The sequence below is a fragment of the Chiloscyllium plagiosum genome, unplaced genomic scaffold (genome assembly GCF_037043375.1).
Source record: "Chiloscyllium plagiosum isolate Xiang-an unplaced genomic scaffold, Cpla_swu_hap1 HiC_scaffold_25, whole genome shotgun sequence".
Classification (NCBI taxonomy): Eukaryota; Metazoa; Chordata; class Chondrichthyes; order Orectolobiformes; family Hemiscylliidae; genus Chiloscyllium; species Chiloscyllium plagiosum.
In genome coordinates, this window is record NW_028270163.1 from 45,300,862 (window position 1) to 45,322,770 (window position 21,909).

Here is a 21,909-nt window from a genome sequence, read left to right on the forward strand (position 1 = left end):
TGCCGAGCTGGGAATTTGTGTTGCACGTTTCGTCCCCTGTCTAGGTGACATCCTCAGTGCTTGGGAGCCTCCTGTGAAGCACTTCTGTGATCTTTCCTCCGGCATTTGTAGTGGTTTTGAATCTGCCGCTTCCGGTTGTCAGTTCCAGCTGTCCGTTGCAGTGGTCGGAACATTGGGTCCAGATTGATGTGCTTATTGATTGAATCTGTGGATGAGTGCCATGCCTCTCAGAATTCCCTGGCTGTTCTGTTTGGCTTGTCCTATAAATAGTAGTGTTGTCCCAGTCAAATTCATGTTGCTTGTCATCTGCGTGTGTGGCTACGAAGGATAGCTGGTCGTGTCGTTTTGTGGCTAGTTGGTGTTCATGGATGCGGATCATTAGCTGTCTTCCTGTTTGTCCTATGTAGTATTTTGTGCAGTCCTTGCATGGGATTTTGTACACTACGTTGGTTTTGCTCATGCTGGGTATCAGGTCCTTTGTCCTGGTGAGTTGTTGTCTGAGAGTGGCTGTTGGTTTGTGTGCTGTTATGATTCCTAGTGGTCGCAGTAGTCTGGCTGTCAGTTTGGAAATGCTCTTGATGTATGGTAGTGTGGCTAGTCCTTTGGGTTGCGGCACGTCCTCGTTCCGTTGACTTTCCCTTAGGCATCTGTTGATGAAATTGCGCGGGTATCCGTTTTTGGCAAATACATTGTATAGGTGGTGTTCTTCCTCTTTTTTTTTTGCAGTTCTGGTGTGCTGCAGTGTGTTGTGGCCCTTTTGAATAGTGTCTTGATGCAACTTCTTTTGTGTGTGTTGGGGTGGTTGCTTTCGTAGTTCAGGACTTGGTCTGTGTGTGTGGCTTTCCTGTATACCTTTGTGGTGAATTCTCCGTTAGGTGTTCTCTGTACCATCACATCTCTGAATGGGAGTTGGTTGTCCTTTTCTTCCTCTCTAGTGAACCGGATTCCTGTGAGTGTGGGGTTGATGATCCGGTGTGTGTTCTCTATTTCTGTGTTTTTAATGATTACAAAAGGTGTCATCCACATATCTGACCCAGAGTTTGGGTTGAATTTGCGGTCAGACTGTTTGTTCTAATCTTTGCATTATCGCTTCTGCTATGAGTCCAGAGATGGGTGAGCCCATGGGTGTGCCGTTGATTTGTTCATATATTTGTTGAATGTGAAGTCTGTTGTGAGGCACAGGTCCAGTAGTTTGAGTATGCCATCTTTGTTGATAGGTTCAACGTCCCGTTGTCTGTTCTGTATGTCCAGCAGGTTAGCTATTGTTTCTCTGGCTCGGGTTTTGTCGATAGAGGTGAACAGTGCCGTTACATCGAATGAGACCATGGTTTCTTCCTTGTCTAAGTGTATATTTCTGATGATGTACAAGAATTCCTGTGTTGATTGTATAGAGTATCTGGATCCGCTGATCAGGTGTTTCAGTTTCTGCTGTAGTACTTTAGCCAGTTTGTGTGATGGTGTCCCTGGTAGTGATACTATGGGTCTGAGTGGGATGTCTGGCTTGTGCACTTTAGGTAGTCCATAGAACCTGGGGATGTTGTTGCTTTCAGGTTTAATTCTTTGTACCAACGCCTACCAAAAGAGGGAGTTTGACCCCACAGCTCACCAATAGGATAAACAACACATGAGGAACTTACAACAAAAAAAATGGACAGATAACCAGGTTTGACCTACAAAGAATAAAACCTTTGTAGACAACCAACTCCCATTCCTAGATGTGATGGTACAGAGAACACCTAATGGAGAATTCACCACAAAGGTATACAGGAAAGCCACACACAGACCAAGTCCTGAACTACGAAAGCAACCACCCCAACACACACAAAAGAAGTTGCATCAAGACACTATTCAAAAGGGCCACAACACGCTGCGGTACACCAGAACTGCAAAAAGAGGAAGAGGAACACCTATACAAGGTATTCGCCAAAAACGGATATCCTCGCAATTTCATCAACAGATGCCTAAGGGAAAGACAATGGAACAAGGACATGCCGCAACCCAAAGGACTAGCCACACTACCATACATCAAGAGCATTTCTAAACTGACAGCCAGACTACTGCGACCACTAGGAATCATAACAGCACACAAACCAACAGCCACTCTCAGACAGCAACTCACCAGGACAAAGGACCTGATACCCAGCATGAGCAAAACCAACGTAGTGTACAAAATCCCATGCAAGGACTGCACAAAATACTACATAGGACAAACAGGAAGACAGCTAATGATCCGCATACATGAACACTAACTAGCCACAAAACGACATGACCAGCTATCCTTCGTAGCCACACACGCAGATGACAAGCAACATGAATTTGACTGGGACAACACTACTATTTATAGGACAAGCCAAACAGCCAGGGAATTCCGAGAGGCATGGCACTCATCCACAGATTCAATCAATAAGCACATCAATCTGGACCCAATATACCGACCACTGCAACGGACAGCTGGAACTGACAACCGGAAGCAGCAGGGACAGGCCACTATAAACGCCGGAGGAAACACCGCAGAAGCGCTTCACAGGAGGCTCCCAAGCACTGAGGATGTCACCTAGACAGGGGACGAAACGTCTGCAACTCAAATTCCCAGCTTGGCGAACTGAACCACAACAGGTATGCCCTTTTGCATGCTTACAACACTAATCTCCCATATCAAACAGTCTCACAGCATCTTGGCAAGGGTTAAACTAAAGTCATATGCCTCTACCAGTCGTAGCCTAGTCAAAATTCCATGGTTCTCGAATTGCTGAGTAAAACCAACAGCTCCTCAGAATTAAAGGAGGCTTGAGGTTGTAATATTCCTTGACTAAATCCGTCAACTCTTGAAAGGGGTTTAGTATGTGGTAGCTCAGAAAACGCTAGGCTCCTAATAACTGAAAAAGCTGTGGGTCTGCATTCTGTCTGGAGAATTCCTCGTTGCTTGTCATCTGCCCTAATGTCATTTGCCCAGAAAAAATAATGCATTTTTTCCACTGAGCCCTGTCTTCAATAGTGGGATCGAACGAGTCCAGCTTCCCAAATAAGAGCATGATGCCCGTAATGCTTACCCCAACTCTAAGATTACTGTTGAAAGCAAATTTCTTCAACTTTTTTTTTTCTCTCCTGAGCACTGAACTAACTAGGGGCTGGTATCCTGTCAGCAAGTTACTCTTTATTTACATGTGCATAGTACTTGGCACTGGTTCAGCTTCCTCAGAGTCAGTTCTCAGAATGAGCAGAACCTTTCTTTCCTGTTTATATTTGTCAGCCAGGGCTCCCTAATTGGGGGCTGTTAATCTGGTTCAGAAAGGAAATTCATTTGAGGTCCACCTGACTGACCTTACAATAACTGCACAAGGTAATATTTGAATAGGTGTTTTGCTGCTTCATCCTGTTTCATGAAGATAATAGTCAGGTCTGTTGCTGTTAGACATAATATTTGTCATTTATAATGCATCGTGAACTCTGATAATTCAATGAGCATCAGGTCTTGCTTTAGATTTTCCCCACGCATTTGATTTATTAATAGATTTATTTTACGTAGACAGGCTGTATGTTGAATTAAATTCAGGATAAACATAAAATTGAAATACTTTTAAAACCTTTTGACAGAATTGAAACTTAAAGCCTTCAAGAGGAGTATTAACTTAAAGGGCTGCTATTTAATTTTCTCATGTGATACAACATATCCTAAGCTTAGGCTGTCAGCAGTTAATTGGATTTTCTTCTGTAGCATAGTATATATTAAAGTGCGATTTACTTCTAATATCTTAATATGTTTTATAGACTTTATGTTGATTTTTAATAATTAAAAAAAATTCAAATGTGTATTTAGGTACTCATTAAGGAAAAGAATAACATTAACCCTAGGTTTCATCTCAATCAGAATCTTGCTGTTAAATTACTCTTCATTTGGTGAACAGGGATAGATTCTATTTGTGTTCACTGCAACAACACTAAGATCAGACCACACAAATGCTGGGACTATGTCTGAGCATTGTACACCGTGACAGGCTGTCTCTCCATGGCAACTTTATCCAGTAACAACTTCTGTAAATAAGATTTCTGTCACACAAACTGAGTTGTTTCTGTTGCTTTGTGTGACAGAAATCTTATTTACAGAAGTTGTTACTGGATAAAGTTGCCATGGAGAGACAGCTGAGTTGTTTCTGTTTTATCTGAAGTAAATTTATGCAGTGATTTGAAAAGCGTTTTTACTTTTTTTCCTTTTTATAAATCTCTTAGATGCACTATATGAAGATTTAAATTGTCACGTATTAATAAATCCTGTAAATGGAAATGGGCTCATTAGCAACTCTGACACATGGGACAATCAGTGGAGTGATCTGTTGGGCATCAGTAATCTGCTACATCATGGTCAGAGGAATGAATAATTGAAGCCAGGCTTAGGACAGGGGAAATATACATAAAAAGAAAAACCCAAGATAGGAATAAATATCACTTTCAAAACTGGAGGAGGGAGGGGGGGGAAGTTTACTTATCGTCATGTCACATCTCTGATAATCAGAATTTATCAGCCATTCCCTTTTTTTAAATATAGGATTCCTTCAAAAAAGAAATGATGTTATTTTGATACCTCAATCTTACATTTGGATGCTTAAACTGACTTCCATTCAAGGCATCCCGGAAGTTCTTTTGAACTGTGGGGCTCTTGTTGTAAATAATAGAAGTTGAAAGATCCAAAAATTCCCTGTCTTTCAAATTTTACATTGCCACGCCAGTAATTAACACAATTCCATTTTCGTTAAACCGGATTGCTTCAAAGAATTAGTCGTGGGACCATTTGCAGGACCATTAGAACCCCGATGGTGACTAGAGCCCACCAACCTGGAGGTGGCTGATTTTAACAGAGGACCTCTAGGAACCTTTTCCAACTGGGGGCGGTGGGCAAGCTCCACCGAGAGGAAGGCATTTGGAGTTCCTGAGGCTGTGGCTGGCCAGCAGCCCACCAGGAGAGGTGAGAACTGCTGATGTTTGAGTCAAGGCATTGGTGGCCTCTGTAGACTTGGAAAATATGTGACAAAGCTATAGCTTGAAGGTCATGATTGTGGAGGGGTGTTTGGGCCATTCCATGAGATGGTCTGTGACCTCTTGCCACCAATAGTTCCAGTACTGAGAGGCTGGCAAGAGGTCCATTAACTCCTATTTGGTTGGACAGAATAATGTCAATAGTGTGGGTTCAATTCCTGCACTGACTGAGGTTACCGTGACGGACTCTCCTTCTCAACCTCTCTCCGCAACTGAGGTTTGGTGATCCTCAGGTTAAACCACCACCAGTCATTTCTCTCCAATGAGAAAACAACCCTATGGTCCTTTAGGACTACAACAACTTTACCTTAACTCTTGCTGACGGGCTATTACCGGAAAGCTTGCCTTTGCTCGGTTTGCAATTGAGAGGTAGTCACCAGAAACCTGCCAGGATTTGGCAATACATGTGGACACTGGTAATTATTGTGCAGTCCAGAGGAGCACACTCAATCTTTTTGGCAATTTTGCCGCTAAGCATGGCATTTTAGGAACCAGACCAGACACAACCTGAATATTAGGAAAGCCCTGATTTCCGAATGCCTAAAGAACCTACTGTTTGGATCAGGCAGCTCTTAGTCACTCGACATGAATGTCTTTTCAAGCTAGCAGCAACAGAAGATGTTGGCCTACAGAATATACTTGGTGTCTTTTAGGCTGCAACTGTACTCATTACTTCAGATGTTTTAAGTTAAAATCCAACCCATTGTTTAGAATGGCTTCCATTATTTTTACAGCATGTATAGGGTTTACTCTGTAACATGTCAACTCTATGCAGCAGACATTTAATGATTTATCTTGCATTGCTTTTTGAAAATGAAGAGTATCATTTTTAATTCAAATACACTTAAATATTGATGGGGATACCTTTTTCAAAGAGAAATCTCTGCAGTAGATCCACTCAGTCACTTCATGAGCTTACTGAATAATTTCTTCTGCAGTATGTACTGGATTCATTTGATGCATCGATGATCACAACCAGAATGTTAAAAATGTGTTCAGCCTTCAACCTCTAACCCATACAAGCTGTGATATCTTCACATTTTGCCTTATTGTGGACATTCAAACGAAGATAACATCGGTTGAGTAAAATAAATATTTGTGAAGAGGTATTGAAAATCAGGCTGACTTGCATTTAGCTCCTCATGTATTACAGGATATCATACAGGTTAACTTCATAATAGGCGGAATTTAAGAACTAAGTTTTTTTTTTTTCCCAGCTTTTCGATGTTTTGGACAAAATAAGCAGTTTCTGGATCTTGTCCAGAAGCTGTAATGGAAAATTCAGGTCCTGCCCAACAGCAAGGTTAAGGGAGACCCCATGGGTATGTGGACAGTATATCAGCAGCAAGATCTTGTCCCCTCCATCCTGCTACATGGAGTGCTGCCCAGAAACATGTAATTAACAAATCTGTTATTCTGGAAAAAAATGAATCCTAATGTTCGTTCCTTTTGGGAGTAGGGAAAGGAGGAATAGAGGGAGAAGAAAATGGAAAAAAAAAAGCCTTCTCAACTGTCACTTGCTGCCAAAATAGTATTGAAAAATGTACATTATATTCAATAAAAATGAATACACGTGTCATGCTGTTCATTTAATGTCCCAAAATGCAATACTTGATCAATGATGAATTCCAGACTGGAATAATAGGCAGCGACACTTAATGTCTGAAATACCTCAATCTGCTGATGGCAGAGTCCATTTGAAAGAAGTGGATTCTTGCTTTGTCTAAAGTAACAGACAAGAATTTCAGGCAAATACCTTCACTGCGCTTTCTATTTAATCCAATTGCTTAACTTCAAAGCTATTGTTACAATTGTGATCAATTTGTTTTTTTTCATTTCAAGCCTCCTCTGACCCTGCTTCATCGCCATCTTTAATTTTAAGTCATCTGTGAGGTATCAGGATAGAGTGCAAGTTCAAGAAATTAACAGTTCCACAGGCAATAGTTGGCATTCCGATTTATGACTTATTTTTCCTCTGGACAATGGCTGTATGGTTAACTTGTATAAGACATTCTTTATTGTTGAATAATGTTACTGTTGTAAAGACCCATATGCAAAGCTGAGCTTTAGAAAGGGCATCTATCATTAAGAAGGTTGCTAATTTCCCATTGAGATCAATGACACCTAACTGGAAATCAACTCCTTTCGACATATTGGTACATAATGTTTTCAGCAGGCCAGAGTTGAATTTCATTGTCACCACCTAGACTTGGTTAACCATTTCCTGAGCATTGTACAAAAGGAAAATCTGGAGTGGGATTTGCAGTGCAGTAACCCAATCCACTAAAGTGGCCCTTCATCTAAGTCTTTTATTTTTATTCACTCCTCATGGGACAGGGGTATCACCAGCTGGTCCAGTGTTTATTGCCTGTCCCTAGTTGCTCTCAAAGGTCTTGAATCACCGCAGTCCACTTATCGTAGGTAGATTCACAATTCCCTGGCCGGAGTGGAGTGCAGTTCCAATGACAACATTCTGACAGGGAACTGTGTGTCTTGGTGGTGGGGGGGAGGAGAGAGTCTTGCAGATGACATTTGCTGCCTTTGTCCTTTTACTTCTAAGTGGTCATATGCTTTGGAGGGTGCTGTCTAAGGAGCCTGAGCAAATTTTTACAAAAAGGTAAAGTTGACATTAGTCTTAGCAGACCTTTAGGGTTGTACATTCATTGGAGAGACACCATTAGGAAGGATCAATGTGTTTCAGGCGAGGAGTTGAAAAGGAGAATCCTTCATAACTTCAGCCACTACAGGAATTGAACCCATACTGTCAGCTCTGCCTAACTGACTCTCTCATTGCTATAGTACACCTTGCAGATGGTACACTGAGCATCTGTTAGAGGGAGAGTATGTTTGTCAATGTGGTGCCAGTCAAGTGGATTTCTTTATTCTGGGTGGTGTTATACTTCTTGAATGTTGTAAATGAAAGGAACCATAAGAGAACTATCCTTCTAGATTTTCCTGTGCGCACTAACCTATCCAGGTCCTTTGTTGCCAGGTTTGTCTCTCAAAATAGTGCAATGTATTATCGGGCAGGAAAAATGCTGTCAAAAAGTGCGGTGCTGGAAAAGCACAGCCGGTCAGGCAGCATCAGAGGAGCAGCAGAGTCAACATTTTGAGCATGAACTCCTCTAAGTCCCCTTGGCCCCACCCCCACCCCACATTCCTGATGAGAAATGAATGGGGCTGGGGGTAAAGTGCCGGGAATGTGATCGGTAGATGAAGGTGGGGGTGACAGTGATAGGTTAGAGAAGAGGATGGAGTGGATAGGTGGGAAGGAAGATGGATCGGTAGGACAGTTCAACAGGGCAATGCCGAGTTGGAGGGTTGGATCTAGGATAAGGTCAGTGGAGGGGAGGTGAGGAAACTGGTGAAATCGACATTGATCCTATATGGTTGGAGGGTCCCAAGGTGGAAGATGAGGCGTTCTTCCTCCAGGTGTCGTGTGGCTAGGGCTCTCAATTTGGTCTCCTGTACATTTTGGGGGGGAAGGATGCCAACTTGTGGAACGTTTCGGAGAACATCTCTGGGACACCAAAGCACTAAACAATTTCACCGCCCTGTACAGTCATAGCATCATAGAGATGTACAGCACAGAAACAGACCCTTCGGTCCAACTCATCAATGCCGAACAGATATCCCAACCCAATCCAGTCCCACCTGCCAGCACCAGACCCATATCCCTCCAAACCCTTCTTATTCATATACCCATCCAGATGCCTTTTTAAATGTTGCAATTGTACTAGCCTCCACCACATCCTCTGGCAGCTCATTCCATACATGTACCACCCTCTGTGTGAGAAAGTTGCCCCTTTGGTCCCTTTTTATACCTTTCCCCTCTCTCCCTCAACCTATGGTCCTCTAGTTCTGGACTCCCCCACCCCAGGGAAGAGACTTTGTCTATTTATCCTACCCATGCCCCTCCTATTTTATAAACCTCTACAAAGTCACCCCTCAGCCGATGCTCCAGGGAAAACAGCCCCAGCCTTTTCAACCTCTTCCTATAGCTCAAATCCTCCAACCTTGGCAACATCCTTAACTCTTTTCTGAACCCTTTCAAGTTTCACAACATCCTTCCAATAGGTAGCTGAACACTTCAACTCCGCCAAGGACATGCAAATCCTAGGCTGTCTCCTCCACCAAATCTAGCTACTTGGTGCCTGGAGGAAGAATGCCTCATTTTCTGCCTTGGGACCCCCCCAACTACACGGGATCAATGTCAATTTTCACCAGTTTCCTCATGTCCCCTCCTCCGACATTATCCCAGATCCAACCCTCCAACTCGGCACTGCCCTGTTGAACTGTCCTACTAGTCCATCTTCCTTTCTACCTCTCTCCCTCTCCCCCTCCCCCTCCCCATCACATCTCATTCCCAGCTACCTTCCCCAACCCACCCCCCCCCCCTCCAATTTCTCTCAGCACCCCCTCACCCCCATCATTCGTGATGAACAGCTTATGCTCAATGTCAATTCTCCTGCTCCTTGGATGCTTTCCCAGTGCCACACTTTTTGACTCTGATCTCCTAGGAAAAAATACTGGACTAACTCGACCTTTTCAGAAGGATATATCCAACACTCAATATTTAATTCACAGTATTGTTTTCTTTGAACTTTGAGTTTTCAAACAACACATTGACAAGGTTATTGAATACTATGTTATGGAACAAAACATGGATTCAAAATATTTTTGATATAAGATTATGTATTGTTGCAGAATTAAGCTGCAATCTAGTTGTGGAAAAAATCCTCTCGGAAGTTATAACAATTTTCTAATTCAGGCTGTTTCATTATTGCGAATTTACTATAACGTGATTGATGAATGAGAGTCGGTGTTTCTAAAGGGCAAACTTTTAAAACATGTATTGGTTATAACAGGATTCTGGTCCAGTTAGTTTAAATGGTGCGCTATTATGCAAAATTCTTAACACTGGATTTCATGAAAACAGAACTTCCGGGTTATAGCAGATTGTTTCATGTTTTTTGATAGCAACAGATTCCAGCTCAAGAATTTTGAACTTGTGCAAAGCCAGTTACATCAGCAAACCGGGGACTGGCTAAGTTTGGGGGTGGGGGGAGCAAAAGTACTAAAACATATGATTGGTTTATGAACAGTGGGAAACATTTTAGGAACTGATTGAAAATGTTCAACAAAAGTTCCATTAAAGTGAAAACTTAATGGCTTACGAGAGAAGATAAGGAAAGTATTAGTTTAAAAAAGAAATATTACCATGTTGGAAGAACAGTTTGTAAGCCTGAGGATTGGGAGAACTTTAGAAACTGGCAGGTGACCAAGCAGGTAATCCGAGGAAAAAATGAAATGAGCACAGTTCTAAGGGTTTCTACAGTACATTGAAAAAGTTAGAGTAGCTAAAATTAACATAGGTCTCTGAGAGACCAGGCAAATTATCATTGTAAATGGGGAAAAATGGCAATGGAGTTGAACAAATATATATATATATATATATGAGACAGTGGACCTAGTATCCGCTCGCTCATATCCTAGGGCTGTAAAAGAGGGAGCTGATCAAATAATTAATGAATGAAGTTATGAATTTCCAAAGTTTCCTTCATTGATTCAAGTGGATTGGAAGTTCACAAACAAAACACAACTGTTCAGCAAAGGAGAGAAAGAAAAAACTTGAATCTGATTGATGAATAGAAAGCTCACATCCAAGTTCAGCAAGAAGTTAGTAAGGCATATTATAAAGCTACTATAATGTAGCACAAGAACATGTGCTGGGAATAGGACTTTGCTGTGATCACACCAAGTACCGTGCTCCACTGTGCAATTCAGTGTTAAGAATTTCACATAATAGCAGCACCACTTAAACTAATGGGACCAGAATCATGTGATAACCAATACATGATTTGGTCTCTGGTGATCAAACAAGTATATCCTTTTTGAAATCCAAAGACGGGCAAAACCAAAAAGAGGAATTGGTGTATAACAACCAAGCGTGCAAAAGACAATATGTTGGTCACATCAGTAGAGCAAATGATAGAGACAGTTATTACAAGGAAGATCCATGATTAATACAAAAGGGAGCAAAGGAGAAAATGGATGGTAGCAATAATGAAATAGATCAAGTTATTCTAATTTGTTATGAATGTGGACGTCACTGCTGGCCAGCTTTATAATCAGTGAAGAAGTGTTCAGGCATGTCCTGAAGCTTCTCTACGACAGGCGGGAACTTGAATCCGGGACTTCTAGTCGAGATGTCCGGTCACTACCACTGCAACACTGGCCACCATTTATGGTGACATATATGGAATGTTTAAGGATAGTACAGAATAGAGAATTGAAGATGATGACACCGACAAATCTGATTGTGAGACTCTGAGGCAAAGAATCAAAGGTTTACTAAACAGGTTCCTAAGATATTCTGACAGGGTTGTACTCTGAGACTGAATAAATTGAATCTATACTCTCTGAAATTGGTAAAAATGAAAAGTAATCTCATTAAAACTTACAAATGTTGGTAGGGGCTTAAGGACAGACATGGAGACATGTCACTGGAGACACCATTTTAGGGTAAGAAACTGATTTGAGACTGAGACAGACAGAATACTTTGTATTTTGCTCAAATGGCTATGAATCTGTGGAATTATCCAATATCATGCATTGGATGCTTCATCATTCAGTACATTTTTGGACTGAGAGATTGGATCTGATAAAATCTGATGAGCAAAGTCTTAAGCAAAAGTTAAATGACTCATCTGGAGGGCATGAAGAAAGACTACATTTAACAAAATAATAAATCCGAAGCAATTAGAAACTGAAGTTAAATGGATTAATCTGTTTTGGGTGGGACTAGTTAGGAACACTTTTGAATTGTGATTATTTTATAAACTTTTATCGCTTATGTTTAATGGCAGGTGTACATAGAGTTAATGGTAGTTGTTTTTTCCCTAGTTGAAGGATTTCAAGACTAGGGGGCACATTTTTAAGGCGAGAGAGATGAGGCACTTTTTTCACAGGGTGGTTTGCATGTGGAATGAACTTCCTGAGGAAGTGGTGGATGTGGGTACAATCTCAACGTTTAAAAGACTTTTGGATAAGTATGTGAATAGCAAAGATTTGGAGGGATATGGGCCAGGAGCAGGGAGGTGGGACTAGTTTAGTTTGGGATTATGTTCGGCATGGACTGGTTGGAATGAAGGGTCTGTTTCTGTGTGGTGTGACTCTATGATGTATTGAAAACTGAAAATAAGCTCTTTGTTACTGTTAAGAATGTCAACAACTACAAACAGCTGGCCATGTTTCAGATTGCTTTAGCCGTTGATCAGTTAAGCATGTTCTAGTTAAAACCTAAGCTGTATTCAAGTAGATTTTATGACATCAAGATGTCAAGGTTCATCAGAACAGTGACCTGTGGAATAACTAAGCTAAATTGTGAAAATCCTTTTTGGGGTTATGTAAAACATTTCACAGATTAGAACTATATTTAAGTTCCCTATTTCAGGGTCCTTTTTGGCATGGGGGTAGTGTCCCTACCTCTGGGCCAGGAGACTGGGGTTCAAGTCCTACCTGCTCCAGACATGCATCATAAAACATTTGAGCAGGGTTGATGAGAAAAAGAAGGCTTTTGTGATGTAGTCCATGTATTGTGCACGTGTAAATAAAGGTTGACCTGGTGACAGGTTACTGATTTCCATGGAATTATCTCAATTTAATGGAGAAAAGAAGGCTCTAGTACTGTAGTGGTAGTGTCCCTACATCCTGTGGAAGAAGATAGGTTTGCATCCCACCTGCTCCAGACATAGATCTTTTTTTTAATCAACCTGTCAAGAGATATTATCTTCTTTCCTGTTTGCCTTTCAGCCTTGGTACTGTTGCTAGAAGTAAGTTCATAGATATTTCTACCTGCTCGTTTAGCCGCTTACAAAAGGACTTTCTAGCACCTTGGATCTGTATTGGACATTGGCTGCATAAATAAGAGTGGAACTCATTGAAAATAGATGAATAGTGAAGAACTACTTGCATTGCATTGTTGTTTCATGTTTTCAGGGCTGTATTGTGCCCATGCTCAAGACAGCATGGTTGCAGCATGACTGCAGCATATACTCCATTTTCAAAATCACACTAACTACACAATAAACTCTAAGCAGTAGGTCCACCTAAAGTGCCTGAACTCACCAGTGCCACAACACTCCGAATATGCACTACATACATGAATTCATAATGTTACATGTGTGGGTATGTCTCAAAATCCTGAAGGTCATTCCCAAGTAGGACCCTTCAAGTGGAATTTTCAGGCTGAGTAAAATTTGAACCTTTACTTTCTGTTTATCTTGGAAACAGTTTTCCTCTGCACAGGGATTTATTTTTAAAAACATTTTGAAAATCCTCAAACAGCATACTGGGAATGAGAAATTTACAAGAATAGCTCTCTCATAGTTCTTTGATTTTTGTTTCCTTGGTTTTTATTCTGCATTGAGCCAAAACATTTGCTGTTAAATAGTTCAAGGACATGTTTGCGTGTGGGCAGAAATCCTGCCTGTCGACTGATATTCATAACCAATCCAATTCGTGCATTTATTGAAAAAGAACATTTCACTTTTTTCCCGGGTAGTCTTGATTTTTAAAAATCAGCATTTTGTAAGTTTTGGAGGATTGTAAAATGTTATGGCGATTATATTGACTGTACCTGTACAAAATGCCAGTCAACAGTCTGGCTTCCAGTCTCCTTGCGGAAGTGCTCAAGTTCTTGAATCTAACAATACACAGGATGGCATTGAATCATGAGCAAGATTTTGTGGAACCCACTAAAGCAGGCATGGGAGTTATGCTGGTCACTCAGAATTGGGCAGGAGTATCGGCATCCGATTCCTGAAGTCAAGAAAACCCTACTCATTTAAATTACAGGTGGGAAGGGCCTGATGCAGGAAGATGTGACCTGTTATGATTGAAAGGGAATTAATATTAATTATCCACTTAAAGCAAATTATCCCTGAACTCACTGAACTTTACATGGTAGCTCTGGTATTCTCGTGAAAGTGTCCACCATTTTCATGCCTCCTGAAGAGTAATCTGTTTTTTTGGGGGCTGTTTGGTGGAAGGGTTTACCTTGTTTGCAGGCTCTTTGGATCACTGAATTGGGAAACAAAATTGGGAAGAGAGATCTCACTAATACTCATCCACTGACTCCACCCACCCTGTGACGCTGTCTGTGACCACCCATTCCATCCTTATTCATCTGTGGTCCAGCTTTGGTCCTGGGCTGGGCCTTCATGCATTACAGATTAGTGGTGCTACCTGCACCAGAGAGCTACTGGCATCTGATTTGGAGCTCTCTCAGGCAGTTTTGTCAATCAAGCTATGAAGTGACTGGCACCTCACTGTGACAATGCATGGGTATAATGTTGGTCATACAGCACAAATCCTATAATGGTAGCTCTCTGCTTATTCTGGATCAGTGGTGCTGGAAGAGCACAGCAATTCAGGCAGCATCCGAGGAGCTTCGAAATCGACGTTTCGGGCAAAAGCCCTTCATCAGGAATAAAGGCAGAGAGCCTGAAGCGTGGAGAGATAAGCTAGAGGAGGGTGGGGGTGGGGATAGAGTACAATAGGTCAGTGGGGGAGGAGATGAAGGTGATAGGTCAGGGAGGAGAGGGTGGAGTGGATAGGTGGAAAAGGAGCTGGGCAGGTCAGACAAGTCCGGACAAGTCAAGGGGACAGTTTTGCTGGAGGTTAGAAACTAGGATGAGGTGGGGGAAGGGGAAATGAGGAAGCTGTTGAAATCCACATTGATGCCCTGGGGTTGAAGTGTTCCGAGGCGGAAGATGAGGCGTTCTTCTTCCATGCGTCTGGTGGTGAGGGAGCGGCGGTGGAGGAGGCCCAGCACCTCCATATCCTCGGCAGAGTGGGAGAGGGAGTTGAAATGTTGAGCCACGGGGCGGTTTGGTTGATTGGTGCGGGTGTCTCGGAGATGTTCCCTAAAGCGCTCTGCTAGGAGGCGCCCAGTCTCCCCAATGTAGAGGAGACCGCGTCGAGAGCAACGGATACAATAAATGATATTAGTGGATGTGCAGGTAAAACTTTGGATGTGGAAGGCTCCTTTAGGGCCTTGGATGGAGGTGAGGGAGGAGGTGTGGGCACAGGTTTTACAGTTCCTGCAGTGGCAGGGGAAAGTGCCAGGATGGGAGGGTGGGTCGTAGGGGGGCGTGGACCTGACCAGGTAGTCACGGAGGGAATGGTCTTTGCGGAAGGCGGAGAGGGGTGGGGAGGGAAATATATCCCTGGTGGTGGGGTCTGTTTGGAGGTGGCGGAAATGTCGGCGGATGATTTGGTTTATGCGAAGGTTGGTAGGGTGGAAGGTGAGCACCAGGGGCGTTCTGTCCTTGTTACGGTTGGAGGGGTTGGGTCTGAGGGCGGAGGTGCGGGATGTGGACGAGATGCGTTGGAGGGCATCTTTAACCACGTGGGAAGGGAAATTGCGATCTCTAAAGAAGGAGGCCAGCTGGTGTGTTCTATGGTGGAACCTCATCACCTCAGGAGATCTCCCACCCACAGCTTCCAACCTCATAGTCCGGGAACCCCGCACTGCCCGGTTCTACCTCCCTCCTTCCCAAGATCCACAAGCCTGACCACCCTGGCCGACCCATTGTCTCAGCATGCTCCTGCCCCACTGAACTCATCTCTACCTACCTCGACACTGTCCTATCCCCCCTAGTCCAGGAACTCCCCACATACATTCGAGACACCACTCACACCCTCCATCTCCTCCAAGACTTCCGTTTCCCCGGCCTCCAACGCCTCATCTTCACCATGGATATCCAATCCCTCTACACCTCCATCCGCCATGACCAGGGCCTCCAAGCCCTCCGTTTTTTTCCTCTCCAGACGTTCCCAACAGTACCCCTCCACCGACACTCTCATTCGTTTGGCCGAACTGGTCCTCACCCTTAACAATTTCTCCTTTGAATCCTCCCACTTCCTCCAGACCAAACGGGTAGCCATGGGCACACGTATGGGCCCCAGCTATGCCTGTCTCTTTGTTGGCTACGTAGAGCAGTTGATCTTCCGTAATTACACCGGCACCACTCCCCACCTCTTCCTCCGCTACATTGATGACTGCATTGGCGCCACCTCGTGCTCCCGCGAGGAGATTGAGCAATTCATCAACTTCACCAACACATTCCACCCTGACCTTAAATTTACCTGGACCATCTCTGACACCTCCCTCCCCTTCCTGGACCTCTCCATCTCCATCAGTGACGACCGACGTGACACTGATATTTTTTACAAACCCACCGACTCCCACAGCTACCTGGATTACACCTCTTCCCACCCTACCTCTTGCAAAAATGCCATCCCGTATTCCCAATTCCTCCGCCTCCACCGTATCTGCTCCCAGGAGGAGCAGTTCCACCATAGAACACACCAGATGGCCTCCTTCTTTAGAGATCGCAATTTCCCTTCCCACGTGGTTAAAGATGCCCTCCAATGCATCTCGTCCACATCCTGCATCTCCGCCCTCAGACCCAACCCCTCCAACCGTAACAAGGACAGAACGCCCCTGGTGCTCACCTTCCACCCTACCAACCTTCGCATAAACCAAATCATCCGCCGACATTTCCGCCACCTCCAAACAGACTCCACCACTAGGGATATATTTCCCTCCCCACCCCTCTCCGCCTTCCGCAAAGACCGTTCCCTCCGTGACTACCTGGTCAGGTCCACGCCCCCCCCCCAACGACCCACCCTCCCATCCTGGCACTTTCCCCTGCCACCGCAGGAACTGTAAAACCTGTGCCCACACCTCCTCCCTCACCTCCATCCAAGGCCCGAAAGGAACCTTCCACATCCATCAAAGTTTTACCTGCACATCCACTAATATCATTTATTGTATCCGTTGCTCCCGACGCGGTCTCCTCTACATTGGGGAGACTGGGCGCCTCCTAGCAGAGCGCTTTAGGGAACATCTCCGAGACACCCGCACCAATCAACCAAACCGCCCCGTGGCTCAACATTTCAACTCCCCCTCCCACTCTGCCGAGGACATTGAGGTCCTGGGCCTCCTTCACCGCCGGTCCCTCACCACCAGACGCCTGGAGGAAGAACGCCTCATCTTCCGCCTCGGAACACTTCAACCCCAGGGCATCAATGTGGATTTCAACAGCTTCCTCATTTCCCCTTCCCCCACCTCATCCTAGTTTCTAACCTCCAGCAAAACTGTCCCCTTGACTTGTCCGGACTTGTCTGACCTGCCCAGCTCCTTTTCCACCTATCCACTCCATCCTCTCCTCCCTGACCTATCGCCTTCATCTCCTCCCCCACTCACCTATTGTACTCTATGCTACTCTATCCCCACCCCCACCCTCCTCTAGCTTATCTCTCCATGCTTCAGGCTCTCTGCCTTTATTCCTGATGAAGGGCTTTTGCCCGAAACGTCGATTTCGAAGCTCCTCGGATGCTGCCTGAATTGCTGTGCTCTTCCCGCACCACTGATCCAGAATCTGGTTTCCAGCATCTGCAGTCATTGTTTTTACCCCTTTTAGCTCTCTGCTTATGTCAACAGACAAAAATAGAAAATACTGTTTTTTTTTAATATTGCAGGCCTTTTTTCTTAAATTTAAAAAAAAAAGGAGATCAACTTGCCTTTAAAGCTGACTTGAGAGATCTCTTGACAGTACCAATTAGCTTATGGATTTTGAATGCGTGTGTGCATCTACGTTTAACAGTCCCTAAGTGTATTTGATCTCTCTGAGAACATCTTACCTCTCAAAATGTGCCAGGCCCTATCCCAAAATGGGCGCTTTCCCTCTCTGAAAGGGGGCCAGATAACTCTGGAGACTTTACAGCATCTACCACTTGGTCTAAAAATGCACAAATTGTATTCTCCAAAATTCCCAAGTGAGAAACTAGATCAGCAGCAGCATTTTAACATGTGCACATTTCTCTGAATAAGAGGTGTTTGATATGAGAACCCATCCTTGACTCCCCACCACTTTGTGACTAAGGTGGATGCCATGTCCAAAGGCAGGACATCTGCATTCTGGTCTCTGTTGCCATTTTCATATCAGTAGAGCATTGGCCACATGATGATTCAGGGCCAGTTTTTTTTTAAATGTTGTAGATCACTGGTATAATTCTTCTGTCCTGAACAGATCTCTGCTGAGCATTGCTACAGGAGATCTATTTATATTTTATAAAGCTGCTGTTCCTTAGTTTGGAGGGAAGTTTATTTTTTTTAAGCCTTTTCAAGAATTCTGTTTGATTATCTGAAATGGAAAACTACTCCTTCTGACACCATGGTTGTTGAATTATATTTCTACTTTTTGTTTTACTGGAAATTGATTGATTCACTTCATTTTTCTCTCCTTTTTCCTGTCAGTGATAAGGGCGAAAGTGGTTGCAAGTAAAGCAGTGATTTCTGGGAATGACATCTATGGAAATCCCATCCAGAAACTCCAGTATGAGGTCAAACAGATAAAGGTACAGTTGCAACAAACACCCAGCAATTAACTAAAAGAACTACGCGTGTGTGTGTGTGTAAGTAAAAACTACATTAGCTTAGAGCAATACAGGGCAGAACGGGCCCTTCGGCCCTCGATGTTGCGCCGACCTGTGAACTACTCTCAGTTTGTCCCCCTACACTATCCCATCATTATCCATGTGCTTATCCAAGGATTGTTTAAATCTCCCTAATGTGGCTGAGTTGACTACATTGGCAGGTAGTGCATTCCATGCCCTTACCTCTCTCTGCGTAAAGAACCTGCCTCTTTCTTAACTACAAATTGAAGAGTGATACATTTATGTGCCCTCGTACAAGCTGACATCATCATCATCCTAGGAAAAAGACTCACTGTCTACCCTATCTAATCCTCTGATCATCTTGTGTGTCTCTATCAAATCCCCTCTTTCCAATGAGAACAGACCCAAGTCTCTCAGCCTTTCCCCATAAGACCTTGCCTCCAGACCAGGCAACATCCTGGTAAATCTCCTCTGCACCTTTTCCAATGCTTCCACATCCTTCCTGAAATATGGCGACCAGAACTGTACACTGTTGTGGAAATTAAATTGACTCAACTCATCTATTAGCAAGAGCAACCAAAAAGAACTTTATTAATTTTAACCTCTGCATTGCAGAGGGGCAACCTGCACTTGACAGCATTGCCTTGTGCAAGGGCCCTGAGCATAATTCATATATTTGTTTTATACTGTTTCTTATCACACTCAAGGATAAAGCTTTGAGTTGTTATTCTTTTCAATCTCTTGTTGTGGACATACTGTTCTTATATTTTTATCTTTTTGAATGTTTACAAAGTTCCGCAGAGCCAAACTGTCCCTCGACTGGAGACTTCAGCAAAGTGTCAAAGTTTAGTAAAGCATTGTCTTTCAGATTTCAGAGTAAATGGATTTCAGAGTAAATGTTAATTTTCCATTACAATTTCCCTCTTTTTTGTCATTTTATGACAACCAGGACAACAAAAAATAGAGCTGAAAATGTGTTGCTGGAAAAGCGCAGCAGGTCAGGCAGCATCCAAGGAACAGGAGAATCGACGTTTCGGGCATAAGCCCTTCTTGAGGAAAATAAACAAAAAATAGAGCCAGATTTTAAAAAAAATCTATAGAGCCAGATAGCTTAAAAAACAGCGATCTTAACAGCTGTCTGTGTTGTAAGGAGCATCTTAAATGGTCGCAGCCAACTCTTCGCTTTCCAGTTTTTCCTTCTGAAGTCTTTCACCACTATACAGTCTCCAGGTTTTAGATCATGCAGCTTCCCCTCTGCTGGTTGGGGTAGTGCTGCTTTCACTTGATTCTATATTTCAGACAAAAGTGTAGAGAGTTTCATACAGTAACACAACATCTCATCCTCACAGTGGCCTGTTATCTGTCTTACCTTAGTCTTGGGCCAATTCCTGTGTTGGGTGGTCTACCAAACAAAATCTCGAACGGGCTAAGACTAGGTCTTCTCCTCCTCATCCTCATCCTAGATCTCATATACATCAACACAATTGGCAGTGCCTTTGTCCATGTCACCCCTAGTTCCTCAACATTTTGTCAATTTAAAATTTTTTTTAGGGTAGCAATTTTCTCTTTCCACTGCCCCACTGCTCGCTGGGTTGTCTCGTGTTTATTCCCAAATGATCACTGATCTTGCTGTAAGGCATTATTGACAAATGGTGTCCCATTGTCACTACTAAGCCTTTCAGGGATGCCCCTGTATCTACCCAAAAAAGGTAACTGGGGTACCTTCCACATATAACATAGAGGTAGGCATTGACTTATATGCATCATCATTGTACTGAACATATGGTTCACCCTCTGTAATCTCTGTGCTCAATATGGGGGTAGGACTTGGTTCAGTGCCCGTAAGGTTAGTAGAAGAGATTAGCATAAGCGAGTTTTCATTGCCAAGCATAAAGGAAAGAGGCTTACCTGTACCTTGTGGGTTGCCCACCTCCACCCCAGCCTTCCCCTGTCAGACACCCTGCTGTCCAGCCTCCAGGGCTGATTGAGGCTGTCCGTGTGGGCACTGTCTCGCCCAATGGTCCATTGCTCTGCAAACAAAGCACCCGCCAGATCTACCTCTGCCAGCGCCCCTTCTGCTCTCTTTTTTTCTGCAGCACCTTCCTCCAACGGCTGGGGCGACCATCTGAATCATAGTAAGCTGAGCTTTATGTGCTTGCCGTTCCATCTTTAGTTTCTGCTTATCCTTCTCTTGGGTAAGCAGTCTTTCAACATGTATCGCATGTTCTATCAAATTCAGCTTTCCCATGTCCCAGGTAATACATGTGTCCTTTACCTTCTTCGCTATTTCATCTTTCATTCCATTGATGAAGCTGTTCCTCAGGTGTCCTTCACACGCCGTGATCTCTGTTGCAGTTATGTCGTCGGGTGGTCTCAGTCCACTATGGGCATTATGGACTTCAGTGAGGCATGTAAGGTACTGGGACACTCTCACTTTCTCGTTGTTTACACATTGCAATTTTGGTCATGTCCATTCGCACTGGGAATGCCTCCCAGGCGGTCGACAGCGCTGCAACAAAAGCATTAAAGTCTCTGTTCTGCTCCGCATGCGGGTGGCTGCTCTGACATGGACGTTTGCGGCTGGCCAGTTATACTTCTTTTGGGCTTCTTGCTTCAATCTGTTGCCGGTACAAGATGGTACCGGTGATTCAGCAGACCCTGAGGTGGCGGCTGCTGACTTGCAACCTTCGCCAGGCGGATCTCGTAGGGGGGCTGTAGGTCTCAGAGGGCAGTCAAAGGTCAGGATCTGAAACAGACGTAAGGCACTGTACAGCTTCGTTAGGTTGTTTTTTGCACACATCTGTATGTGCGCTGGTGTTTGTACATGTATTTGATCTATCCTTTACTTGAGGTTTCCTTTCCCTGCTATCAGCTTCAGCCTTCCACATGTTCTAAGCACTCCAATTCACATGTTCTATTTTTCCCTTCCCTTCCTTTTCTTCTCTCTCTCTCTCTCTCTCTCTCTCTCTCTCTCTCTCTCTCTCTCTCTCTCTCTCTCTCTCTCTCTCTCTCTCTCTCTCTCTCTCTCCTCCAACCGTGACCTCAACTTCCAACTACCTTTTACTAAAACTTCCAAGTGTGGCCGCGCTAGCGTTTTGTATAGTTACAGCATGATATTGCAGCTGTGGAACTCCTTTCCTTTCAAATGAAACCTAACATACCGTATGCCTTCTTAACAGCGCTATCAACCTGAGTGGCAACTTTCAGGGATCTATGTACATGGACTCCAAGATCCCTCTGCACATCCACACTGCCAAGAATCTTTCTGTTGACTTAGTACTCTGCCTTCCTGTTATTCTTCGCAAAGTGCATCACCTTACATTTAGCTGCATTGAACTCCATTTGCCACCTCTCAGCCCAATTTTGCAGTTTATCCAAGTCCCCCGCAACCTGTAACATTCTTCCAAA

General features: G+C 43.8%; 1 protein-coding gene across 1 annotated transcript in view; it reads left to right on the forward strand.

The window, feature by feature from the left end:
- timp2a (TIMP metallopeptidase inhibitor 2a) overlaps window positions 1–21,909 on the forward strand; it is an 88,777-nt gene that overhangs the window by 40,373 nt on the left and 26,495 nt on the right. Inside the window, exon 2 of the mRNA XM_043714916.2 lies at window positions 18,362–18,462. Within this exon, the coding sequence (XP_043570851.1) occupies window positions 18,362–18,462 (101 nt within the window). The remainder of the gene's footprint in view (window positions 1–18,361; window positions 18,463–21,909) is intronic.